At 44.6% G+C, this 12,262-nt stretch overlaps 2 protein-coding genes across 5 annotated transcripts; one reads left to right on the top strand and one right to left on the bottom strand.

The window, feature by feature from the left end:
• Positions 1–2,305: 2,305 nt before the first annotated feature.
• LOC111073924 lies at positions 2,306–4,154 on the bottom strand. The gene is made up of 3 exons (XM_022366490.2): positions 2,900–4,154; positions 2,624–2,833; positions 2,306–2,556 (listed from the first exon to the last, which is right to left on the bottom strand). The coding sequence occupies exons 1-3, from the start codon at positions 4,040–4,042 to the stop codon at positions 2,440–2,442; spliced, it is 1,470 nt and encodes a 489-aa protein (XP_022222182.2). The 5' UTR covers positions 4,043–4,154; the 3' UTR covers positions 2,306–2,439.
• Positions 4,155–4,336: 182 nt separating this feature from the next.
• Positions 4,337–9,668, top strand: LOC111073946. Of its 4 annotated transcripts, XM_041595978.1 has the most exons (11): positions 4,337–4,898; positions 4,968–5,507; positions 5,566–5,724; positions 5,798–6,457; positions 6,527–7,066; positions 7,124–7,282; positions 7,355–8,069; positions 8,139–8,266; positions 8,336–8,875; positions 8,933–9,091; positions 9,164–9,668. In XM_041595978.1, exons 1-11 carry the CDS (start codon positions 4,374–4,376, stop codon positions 9,539–9,541), a joined length of 4,503 nt encoding a protein of 1,500 aa, XP_041451912.1. In that variant the 5' UTR covers positions 4,337–4,373; the 3' UTR covers positions 9,542–9,668. The 4 variants fall into 4 exon arrangements, with proteins under 4 accessions (XP_041451912.1, XP_041451911.1, XP_041451913.1 ...); XM_041595977.1 differs by having other exon boundaries at positions 7,355–8,266; XM_041595979.1 differs by lacking the exons at positions 4,968–5,507; positions 5,566–5,724; positions 5,798–6,457 and having other exon boundaries at positions 7,355–8,266.
• Positions 9,669–12,262: the final 2,594 nt, after the last annotated feature.

Genomic DNA, 12,262 nt, shown 5'->3' with positions numbered 1-12,262 from the left:
AAATTATAAGCTCAAAAATGTATATACTGACTGAGTACGGGTATAAGTAGAGTCGCGTCCCCAGAAGCGACTCACACGTTCCTTCTCGTTTTTATTTCTTTTGCTTGTCGAGGAATGCTGCCAACTTTTCAGCGACTAACATTTTTCTTTCATTCATTTTGGCGCCCACTGGCTTCCTCTCAGTGCTTTGTACCATCCATCCGCGCATTCAATTTGTGTGTACATAAATTTCGCAATGGACTTCTCGTGTTGGTTCTGCCGACAGCAGAGAAGAAGGAAATATATGGACTCCAGAGGAGGCACGCGAAAGAAATGGCGAGCGGAAACAAGTGGCCCTGACTGCAATGGAACGCAGAAGCGGCCGCAGAGGAAGCCGAGGCGACAGCCACAACAGCTGGCAGAGAGTGTTTCATAAGCCAGTTGCATAAACAACCAACGAAAATCCTCCATAACCGATAATCGAATGGCACTTTTTTATTCCTGAACAAATCAACGGGCTTCTCTCAAAAAACGGGCCGCGAGTTTCAGAGACCAAAAATGTGGAATTTGAATACATTCAGCAAACTATTATAGCTCCGGAAATTTAAATTCGGATAATTCGGAGCAAATACTAGCATTTATTTCAATTGGACAACTTAAAGCATTGACCAGAGGGTGAATAGTGGGGGCAAAAGCATTCCTTTGATTATGCGCCGATGTCACTGTCCAATGGAGCGTGAAATTACTGATAGAGTGGGTGGGAAGTGGTCTGATGTGATGAGAGCATACGACTAAAAGCGTGTGGACATGTAAATTCTCAAGAAACATTTCAAGGCAGGAAAAGTTCAAAAGTTAAAGTCCTCACTTCATGCTATGCTTGACTAGGAAGGGGTCCGAAGGGGTCTGTAAAAGGTGGTTTGGACATGAGAGTAGACACCGAGGGTCGGTTCCCATACTACATGTACATAAATATATTTATATAGTCTCTATCATTATATGAGTCTGCCATGCGTTGAAGGAGACGTGGAAAACAAACATACCGAATATAATTTAAAACTTAATGGATAATCAAATCGAGAATTATCGCGTTATTATGCCGAGGAAGAGTTCCATTCCCTCAATGCAGGCCTAACACTGATTTCTACGGCTTAAAGTTGAAAAAAGAAACTAGTTCGAGTTCTATGATTGGAATTTCCTAAATAATTGGAATTCTCGTGCAAGTAATAGGATAGAATATGGGAATTTGGATCAAAATTAGTAGGAAAAACAAAAGTTTTGGAATATAAATTTAAAGGAAGAGAGAAAGAAGTCGATGTGCTTGTATACTTGTAAGTATATGTATATTCACTCATGATAAAAACATCTCTACAGAAATTTTCGATTTAGTTGAATCCCAAGATAAATGGTACCGAACAATTTTGACCTAGTATATTAAAGTAAAAGTGAATGCTAGTACTTTTAAGATTTGCATCATATTCTGTTTTGCACTGCAAAAATCTGGGAAAACAGTATAAATATTCATGGTTGGATAAAACACTGTAACGCAAGCATTTAAAGGGTGAAAATCGTTAGCCATCCGTGGCTAACCGTTAAGCCGTTTACACGACCTGACTCCATGCCGTAATGCCCAGCCCCAACATATGTTTATATGGGTGTCGGCTCCAGTGTCATCATTACAACGACTAGGATTACGATTACTGTCATCGTCATGTCATCCCGTACACTCAGCCACACACACTTGCATACTTAGCCAACGTCTTTATGACTTTTTGCGCAGGAATGATAAGAAAAGTTTTTCTGAACCATTTCTCGGGCATGATCCCAGACCGAAGGCTTATGTCCTGGTGGAAACATATGGCATGTTGCCAGGCAGAACATTTAATGGTCTGCCAAATGGCCGGGACCAGGACATTAAAAGTTGCTTAACCTTCATTAGGCGCCCGATTCTTATTCCAACTGTCAGTGAATTGAAATTTAATATGTGTCAAGCTCTTCATGACAGAGTTTGACGAAAGGAAGACCAAGGATAATCAGGTTTTTCTCCGTTCCGTTGTAGGAGCTTAATATCCCATTTGTTCAAGGTTTCACTGCATCTCAATGATATTCTGGAAAAAATTACAAATCACCGCAAATGTCGTCATGTAGAGGAAGAAGAGTAGCATGGCTTTAATGATCCAAGGATATGCCCCGCAGTCAGCACGAAGACGGGGTCATAGTGGGGAGGTCAGTAGAAGCAGATTATCCAGCCATGGCAGTCAAGCTCAATTTCCAGTTTGTTTCATTTATCCTTTCCTTTATAACCTTTAAATCCTCTAAGTACCTATATTTAAGGAATGAGAGTGTGTATTTTAACTAAAATTTCAGACCACTACAGTAAGTGGCTATTTCGATTTACAGGCTAGAAATACATTCGGTGGAAACAACAAACTGTTTTAAAATTCTCTTTTCGGACTGGCTGAATTATGACTGTCGCTTCTGGGGAAGGACTCTGCGGGCCTTCGCCTTCCCCTTGATTTTCTTCCGTTTGGCATTGTCTATCCTATTGGCAGCCTTCTGGCGTTCTTGTTGCTCGTTGGCCTGGGGAAAAGTCACCACATTTGGGTTTCGGTAAGTGTGTACTTATATGTAAAGAAATGGGTCATACCACGCGGTCGATCTCCGCCTGGTTCTCGGCCTGTATCAAGGCTTGAACTTCGGCAATACGGCGACGCATAAAGATCACATTATCAATTGCTTCTTTCAAGTCATCGCGAGCTTTGCTCAGGCGAAAGTTGTTTTGCAGTATTTCGTCCTCCCAGTGATCCATGTCCCTATCGAATTTATCACTGAGTACGCTCAATCGATTACGGTAGTTCTGGTAGAGAAGAATAAGTTTGGTTTAAAAGGGGAGGAGGACGAGGACCCACTACATTTACTTTACCTCTATGATCACGTAGTAGGTATTGAGGGAGGATTGCGTGGTGTCGTTTCCCTGCTGTATGTACCTCCTGACGTCCTCGAGCTCCTTCTGTAGCTGGCGTGTGCGCACGTTGTCCTTCATTTCCTGCATCTCCACCTGGGTGTCGTAGTAGGCACAGAGGTAGCGGCACTCGATGGGAATCGTCACAGTAGCCTCCATGCAGTGCTGCTGAAGCTCTTCGACCATATTGCTCTTGTAGCCCTCCCACCAGGCGTTCGAATAGCGACGGGCCTTAAAGTTTGTGTTTTCCAGAGAGGCTCTCGACTTTTCGAGGTCCACCTCCAAAGCATTGTCGATGATAAGCATTTGCTTCTGCTCCCAGATCAGAGCCAGCAGTTTGCGGTAGCCGGCGCCCTTGAAGATCTCAGAGTAGAAATACCTATAGAACCGCTCAGTCTCCTGAAGATCCACCCGGTACTTGGCCCAGCCCAAGGTGTTGGCGGTGTGGTCCCGCAATAGAACGTCCAAGTAGACAAAGTCCTTAAGCTCGCGTCGTCTAAAGAAATCCTCCAACGACCAGGAGAACATGTTGTGGGGTAGGTCCTTCACATCCATCTCCCCTTTGTGGATACAAGCTTTCATAAGAACCTGCAGCTGGTAACATGTGCGCCTGAACATATAGAACAGCGACGAGCGCTGCATGGACTCCAACAATTCATCATATCGACCCATTTTCGTAGCCAGCTGAAAGAGCTGGTCCCCTATCTGGATCGTGCTGGTCTGGGGCATGAAGCTGTTGAGGGTCTCCTTATGCTTTAGCTTGCGCACGAAGCTCTCGAGGGTCCAATTCGGGGGTCGTGAGAATTGAGGGTCCAACGAATATGCACTAAAAGCAGATCCAACGTTGGCCAGCAGGGGGCCTGCATGATCTACTTCATTGACATTGCAGATACCCAGATCTTCAAACAAGGTCTGCAGGAACTGGTCCCGACAAAGCGCCGGATCGTAGTCGGAGTCAATAGGCATTATCCTCTTGTACAACTCCTCCATGTCCTCATCGAGGACTTCTTCCTGCTGGGGTACACCGGATCTCTGCACCCCGGCGTATTGCACACTGGCACGCGAATCTATCGATCCGTCCGACATAATTGTGTGAATAGACATGATAGGGGTCACCTTGGTGCGTGTAAAGTAAAACAACAAACGAAAACAGAATCCAACAATATGTAAAGGGAGTCAACACAAAAATTGGAATATAGTATTGGGAAAACTAATACTGAAAACAGGAGCAATGGAATCTACGTACAAGGAAATAGAAAAGCTTCCGTAACCATTGATAATGACGCTAATTACGTAACCCCGTCATTTGTAACGCCGTTTTTCACGGCTTTATCTATTTCACACTATAAATCCGTCTCGGCACGCCACATTTTAAAGGGGTCCTATATAAGGCGCCTCTCCAAGTAACCCCAAATGTAAGCCATCCAGTCCCAGAATGCGGATCGTTTACTGTAATGCGCTGTCCGCGCTTTTAATCCTCCAAGCCACCGTCATCATCGAGGCAAGCGATTGCGTGCTTTGCAAGATTCTGGACCACGCAAAAAAACATAATCCTCTTCTATCGGCCAACCTCAGCATCAAAGGGGGTCTTCAGTTTTCTGACGGATTCGAGTCACAGTCCCAAGGCCAGCATCCAGCTCTCCAAGACCAAAATGAGGACCAACACCGCGCACAGGGCCACGTAAATGTGCAGCTAAAGATTCAACATCAGAGACCAGACCAAAATGGAATTACAGGAAACATTCTAAACCAACCAAGACCGCGTCAATCAGAGCTACAGAACAATTTGGATGGCGATGCGACTCACGAGACTATGCATTATCCGAGCTCAGTCCCGTCGGTTCAGCAATCGTTTTACATCGATGGCCAGAGAGATTTACAACAGAAAACGTTCTTCAAACAACTTAAAAAAAATCACTTCACGCAGGCCGACATTGAAATCGACAGGAAGCTGAAGACGGTGAGTAGTACAGAAGAAACATCATTATATACGGATATGCTATCTTGAAACGTGGAATATTTCTAACAGGTTGAGCTTATCAAGAAGTACGGATATCCGGTAGAGACCCATTTCGTGACCACAAAAGATGGCTACAAGCTCTGCATGCACCGCATGCCGCGACCGGGTGCTCAGCCCATTTTACTAGTCCACGGACTCATGTCCAGCTCAGCGGCTTGGGTGATGATGGGCCCGGCAAATGGACTAGCCTACATACTGTTCCAAAAGGGCTACGATGTCTGGATGCTGAACACCCGTGGCAATATCTACTCCAAGGAGCACACGAAAAAGTTTATCAGACTACAAGAATACTGGGACTTCTCCTTCCACGACATCGGTACCAACGATGTGCCATCGTCCATCGACTTGATCCTGGAGCGCACGAATTTCCAGAAGATTCAGTACATTGGGCACTCTCAGGGCTCAACTGTATTCTTCGTTATGTGCAGCGAACTCCCCGAGTACTCCAGCAAAGTGATTCTCATGCAGGCCCTCTCCCCGACAGTGTATATGCAGCAGACTCGCAGTCCGGTGCTCAAGTTCATGAGCTTTTTCAAAGGACCCCTGACGGTGAGTCGGAGCCGTATTTATTGACTCACTTGCCATGACTTCCAGGGCGTACTTGCAGATACTATTCGAGCACCTCGGAGGCCACGAGATTTCCCTGAACACAAAGCTCATCCATCAGTTCCGGAACCACATCTGCTCGGTCAACGAGATCACGAGCTTAATATGCGGAGTCTTTGACTTTGTCCTATGTGGCTTCAATTGGCAGGGCTTCAATCGGGTATGAATCGGGGCTTTAGCTGATCTAAGAGAAGACTTGGATCGAACCTTTTAAACTCCCTGTCACTTCTTAGACTCTGACTCCCATCATCGTCGGTCACGCTTCCCAGGGAGGCTCCACCAAACAGATCCATCACTACGCCCAGTTGCACATGAATCTCTACTTCCGGCGCTATGACCATGGTCCGACTAAAAACCTCATACGCTACCACTCCATCTCTCCACCATCCTACAACCTGTCGCAGACGCAGTGCAGGGTGGTCCTGCATCACGGGGCCAACGATTGGCTGGCCTCTGGCTCGGACGTCACCAACCTGCAGCAGCGTTTGCCGAACTGCATTGAGAGCCGGAAAGTGAAACTCAGGAGCTTCACGCACTTCGACTTCGTCATATCAAAGGACGTTCGGTCTCTGGTCTACAATCGCGTTGTTGACCTAGTTGCCACGAAAAAGATTCAACATCAAAGGCTAGCTCAACATGGAATTACAGAAAACTCACATGATTTCATTATTCCAAATCAACAAAGACCGCAGTGGAATCAAGGTCAATCAGATCAACAGAACAATTTTTATGGCGATGAGACTCAGGATATTCTGAAATATCCAAACTCAGACCCGTCGGTTCAGCATTCGATAGATGGCCAGAAAAATATACCACAGGGCACCTTCTTAATTCCACCTGTACAAAATCACTTCACGCAGCCCAACATTGAAATCGACGGGAAGCTGAAGACGGTGAGTAGTACATAAGAAACATCATTCTATACGGATATGCTATCTTGAAACGTGGAATATTTCTAACAGGTTGAGCTTATCAAGAAGTATGGATATCCGGTAGAGACCCATTTCGTGACCACAAAAGATGGCTACAAGCTCTGCATGCACCGCATGCCGCGACCGGGTGCTCAGCCCATTTTATTAGTCCACGGACTCATGTCCAGCTCAGCGGCTTGGGTGATGATGGGCCCGGCAAATGGACTAGCCTACATACTGTTCCAAAAGGGCTACGATGTCTGGATGCTGAACACCCGTGGCAATATCTACTCCAAGGAGCACACGAAAAAGTTTATCAGTCCGAAAGAATACTGGGACTTCTCCTTCCACGACATCGGTACCAACGATGTGCCATCGTCCATCGACTTGATCCTGGAACGCACGAATTTCCAGAAGATTCAGTACATTGGGCACTCCCAGGGCTCAACTGTATTCTTCGTTATGTGCAGCGAACTCCCCGAGTACTCCAGCAAAGTAATGCTCATGCAGGCCCTCTCCCCGACAGTGTATATGCAGCAGACTCGCAGTCCGGTGCTCAAGTTCATGAGCTTTTTTAAGGGATCCCTGATGGTGAGTCGGAGCCGTATTTATTGACTCACTTTGTTGACTTCCCGGGCGTATTTACAGACGCTTCTTTTACAACTGGGAGGCTATGCTATCTCCCTGTCAACAAAGCTCATTGAGCAGTTCAGACACCACATCTGCCCGGCTAACGAGATCACCAGTCAAATTTGCGGAATGTTTGACTTTGTCTTATGTGGCTTCAATTGGCAGGGCTTCAATCGGGTATGGATCGGGGCTTTAGCTGATCTAAGAGAAGACTGGATCGAACCTTTTAAACTCCCTGTCTCTTCTTAGACTCTGACTCCCATCATCGTCGGTCACGCTTCCCAGGGAGGCTCCACCAAGCAGATCCATCACTACGCCCAGCTGCACATGAATCTCTACTTCCGGCGCTATGACCACGGTCTGGCTAAAAACCTCATACGCTACAAATCCTTCTCCCCACCATCCTACAACCTGTCGCAGACGCAGTGCAGGGTGGTCCTGCATCACGGGGCCAACGATTGGCTGGCCTCTGGCTCGGACGTCACAAACCTGCAGCAGCGTTTGCCGAACTGCATTGAGAGCCGGAAAGTGAAACTCGAGAGCTTTACGCACTTCGACTTCGTCATATCAAAGGACGTTCGGTCTCTGGTCTACAATCGCGTTGTTGACCTAGTTGCCACGAAAAAGATTCAACATCAAAGGCTAGCCCAACATGGAATTACAGAAAACTCACATGATTCATTTATTCCAAATCAACAAAGACCGCAGTGGAATCAAGGTCAATCAGATCAACAGAACAATTTTAATGGCGATGAGACTCACGACTTTATGCAATATCCGAATTCAGACCCGTCGGTTCAGCAATCGATTTATATTGGGGGCCAGAAAGATATACAACAGGAAACGTCATTCATGTCCCCTGTGCATGAGCAGATTCAACATCAGAGGCCAGCCCAACACGGAATTACAGAAAACTCATTTTATCCATTCATTCCAAAACTACCAAGACCGCAGTTGAGTCAAGGTCAATATGAGCAACAGAACAATTTTAATGACGATGCGACTCACGACTTTATGCAATATTCGAATTCAGACCCGTCGGCTCAGCAATCGATTTATGTGGGTGGCGAGAGAAATTTACAACAGAGAACGTTCCTTATACCACCTTTACAAAATCACTTCACACAGGTCGATATTGAAATCGACGGGAAGCTGAAGACGGTGAGTAGTACATAAGAAACATCATTCTATACGGATATGCTATCTTGAAACGTGGAATATTTCTAACAGGTTGAGCTTATCAAGAAGTATGGATATCCGGTAGATACCCATTTCGTGACCACAAAAGATGGCTACAAGCTCTGCATGCACCGCATGCCGCGACCGGGTGCTCAGCCCGTTTTACTAGTCCACGGACTCATGTCCAGCTCAGCGGCTTGGGTGATGATGGGCCCGGCAAATGGACTAGCCTACATACTGTTCCAAAAGGGCTACGATGTCTGGATGCTGAACACCCGTGGCAATATCTACTCCAAGGAGCACACGAAAAAGTTTATCAGTCAGAAAGATTACTGGGACTTCTCCTTCCACGACATCGGTACCAACGATGTGCCATCGTCCATAGACTTGATCCTGGAGCGCACGAATTTCCAGAAGATTCAGTACATTGGGCACTCCCAGGGCTCAACTGTATTCTTCGTTATGTGCAGCGAACTCCCCGAGTACTCCAGCAAAGTGATGCTCATGCAGGCCCTCTCTCCGACAGTGTATATGCAGCAGACTCGCAGTCCGGTGCTCAAGTTCATGAGCTTTTTCAAAGGACCCCTGACGGTGAGTCAGAGCCGTATTTGTTGACCCACTTTGTTGACTTCCCGGGCGTATTTACAGACGCTTCTTTTACAACTGGGAGGCTATGCTATCTCCGTGTCAACAAAGCTCATTGAGCAGTTCAGACACCACATCTGCCCGGCTAACGAGATCACCAGTCAAATTTGCGGAATGTTTGACTTTGTCCTATGTGGCTTCAATTGGCAGGGCTTCAATCGGGTATGGATCGGGGCTTTAGCTGATCTAAGAGAAGACTGGATCGAACCTTTTAAACTCCCTGTCTCTTCTTAGACTCTGACTCCCATCATCGTCGGTCACGGTTCCCAGGGAGGCTCCACCATGCAGATCCATCACTACGCTCAGCTGCACATGAATCTCTACTTCCGGCGCTATGACCATGGTCCGACTAAAAACCTCATTCGCTACAAATCCATCTCCCCACCATCCTACAACCTGTCGCAGACGCAGTGCAGGGTGGTCCTGCATCACGGGGCCAACGATTGGCTGGCCTCTGGCTCGGACGTCACAAACCTGCAGCAGCGTTTGCCGAACTGCATTGAGAGCCGGAAAGTGAAGCTCGAGAGCTTCACGCACTTCGACTTCGTCATATCAAAGGACGTTCGGTCTCTGGTCTACAATCGCGTTGTAAACCTGATTGTCACGAACTAGAAAGAGAGATAAATATGATTTGTTGTGATAGAATTCTTGACTGTGGAAGAGTTGAATAAAAAACGAGAAGGAACGTGTGAGTCGCTTCTGGGGACGCGACTCTACTTATACCCGTACTCAGTCAGTATATACATTTTTGAGCTTATAATTTTTTTGGAATTTTAAAATTAAAAAAAAAAAATTTTAGTATTACATTTTTATACCCGTACTCAAAAAAGAGTTAAGGGGTATATTAGATTTGTGGTAAAAGTGGATGTGTGTAACGCAGAGAAGGAAAAGTTTCCGACCCCATAAAGTATATATATTCTTGATCAGCATCAATAGCCGAGTCGATATAGCCATGTCTGTCTGTCCGTCTGTCCGTCTGACCGTCTGTCCGTCTGTCTGTCTTGTTGAGCGCCTAGATCTCAGAGACTATAAGAGCTGGGGCAACTAAATTTGGTTTCCAGACTTATGTGATATCCCACTGCTACAAGTGTATTTCAAAATTTCGCCCCACCCCCTTCCGCCCCCACAAAAGACGAAAATCTGAAGCAGGCACAGTATCGTAGAGAATGACCATATCTACCAGACTGCCGAATCTGAATCAGATCGGATCATAATTATAGCAAGAATGAAGAAATTCATTTTCAGCTGCTTCCCCTTCCCCCTCCGTCAAACGAAAACGCAACTCATTTTCCTTCTCGCTCGCACACTCTGTCGCGTTCAGTGCGCGAGCAACCCCTAGCGGAGGAGATGTAGAATATGAATGGAACATGTACAATCTACATGTTAGATGTAGAATAGACATTGTATATGTAGATGTAGATAGCAGATGTAGCAAAAAAATTTAAAAAAATTTTTTTTTTCTAAAATTTTAAAATATCATAAGCTCAAAAATGGTTATACTGACTGAGTACGGGTATAAGTAGAGTCGCGTCCCCAGAAGCGACTCACACGTTCCTTCTCGTTTTGCTATACATTATACATGTACCATTTAGATTCTACATTTCCTCCGCTAGGGGTTGCTCGCGCACTGAACGCGGCAGAGTGTGCGAACGAGAAAGAGAATGAGTAGCGGGTCGCTTGCTGTAGGAGGCGGGGGAGCCAACTGAAAATCAATTTCTTTACTCTGGCTATAATTATGATCCGATTTAGATTCGGCAATCTGCTATGATACTGCGCTTAGTTTTATTTTTTTAACCCAAACCAAAAAAAAAGTAAAGGGGGTAGTTGGGGTGGAGGTTTATGGGGGATTTCCCCCCCCAAAAAAAAAAATTTTTGATCAGCATCAATAGCCGAGCGATAGCCATGCTGCGCCGCGCGCCGATGACCGACTCCAGAATTTGGTTTCCAGACTCAGGAATCCCACGCAGGTCTCAAGGCGATTTACGGGCATTCTTAAATTGTGTCTGCCACAGATTTGTAGAAAACAAATGTAATAAAAAAAGGATTTTGAAATTCCACATATATCATAATCTCACATATTTATATAATAACTGAGTACGGGTATAAAATAGAAAAAAAAAAAAAAAAAAAAAAAAGGGGGGGGGGGGGGGGAGAGGGGGGGGGGAAAAGGGCCTCCCTTGTAAAAAAGGGGGGGGAAAAGATTTGAAAAAAAAAAAAAAAAAAAAAAAAAAGAAAAAAAAAAAAAAAAAAAAAAATTTAAAAAATTTTTAAAAAAAAAAAGTGGGGGGGTAAAAGAGGTCGCGTCCACAGAAGCGACTTACAACGTTCCTTTTCGTTTCATTTTGAAATTAAGATTCGATTTGTTGTATACTTTTACTTTTCATTTCGGCGAGTTTTGTTGCCATTTTGAAAGCGCAAAATTTTGCGCTTTCCGAATGCGGTAGAGCCTAACGTTCCGTTTTCCAAAGTAAATCGGAAATTTTTGCGAAAGTGAAAATTTGAGCCTGTCTGACTATTTCCAAACATACTAAGTCTTATGCTTAATAAGCAGACGCGCTTAATTCTCCATCGACCGAAATTGCTATATATTTCGCTCTGTGCCCAGTGTGACCAAAGTTTGAAAAGTGTATGCTCTACAGTTACATTATTTTTTTTGTTTATCTGTTAAAATGAACATATATGTATGTATATACCAATTCCTTGCATATACAGTTGTGTTCAATGAAATAGTAGTGCCGCAGGTCACTACTTTCAAACTCTTTTTGAGAGATTTCTTAACGGAAAGCCTGGAATGTAAGCATTAGAAACTCGAAGAAACTCCGTTATATTTTCATTTCATCTTCTTGTTTTTCATGACTTTCGACAACTACCCATGATATCTGCTGTTCAATGAAATAGTAGTGCTGGGTTAAATTAATTTTTTTAAATGAAAAAACAAAGCAAATTATTTTAAACAAGCCACCATACGTAAGCTCGATATCGAATAATTGGATGAAAGAAAGTTTTGGACATAGCGGTACTTTTGATTTTGGAGCGTTGAAGAAGTCATTGCTCGGTCCAGAAGAGGAGACCTAAGAGTTAGACTAAAAACTTAAGACAGGAGGTATAATGGAATTAAAAACTAACTTTGATGCGCCCTCACTATTGAAATTAACCCAATTAACTATATGAATTCGACTGAACATCAATTTTGTATGCGAAAAGCTTATTTTTTAGAGGATGGTCGAAGGCAAGACCATGCCTTCAATAACTTAAAAAATTATGAAGACAATTTTATTTCGCTCTGCCAGTGTTGTGACAGTTTGTAAACGGTTGAATCATGAAAAGAATAGC

This window comes from Drosophila obscura, unplaced genomic scaffold (assembly GCF_018151105.1).
Source record: "Drosophila obscura isolate BZ-5 IFL unplaced genomic scaffold, ASM1815110v1 contig_9, whole genome shotgun sequence".
Taxonomy (NCBI): domain Eukaryota; kingdom Metazoa; phylum Arthropoda; class Insecta; order Diptera; family Drosophilidae; genus Drosophila; species Drosophila obscura.
Note: the sequence above shows the minus strand (reverse complement) of the source record. Positions and strands in the feature narration are given on the sequence as shown.

What these genes read in the sequence shown, in the direction of transcription:
- LOC111073924 (XM_022366490.2), bottom strand. Translation starts at nt 4,042, where the DNA reads ATGTCTATTCACACAATTATGTCGGACGGATCGATAGATTCGCGTGCC. An exon ending in CCTACTACGTGATCATAGAG is followed by an intron (nt 2,834 to 2,899) that starts GTAAAGTAAATG and finishes CTTCTCTACCAG; the next exon opens with AACTACCGTAATCGATTGAG. An exon ending in AGGCGGAGATCGACCGCGTG is followed by an intron (nt 2,557 to 2,623) that starts GTATGACCCATT and finishes ACTTTTCCCCAG; the next exon opens with GCCAACGAGCAACAAGAACG.
- LOC111073946 (XM_041595977.1), top strand. Translation starts at nt 4,374, where the DNA reads ATGCGGATCGTTTACTGTAATGCGCTGTCCGCGCTTTTAATCCTCCAA. An exon ending in TCGACAGGAAGCTGAAGACG is followed by an intron (nt 4,899 to 4,967) that starts GTGAGTAGTACA and finishes TATTTCTAACAG; the next exon opens with GTTGAGCTTATCAAGAAGTA. An exon ending in ATTGGCAGGGCTTCAATCGG is followed by an intron (nt 7,283 to 7,354) that starts GTATGGATCGGG and finishes GTCTCTTCTTAG; the next exon opens with ACTCTGACTCCCATCATCGT.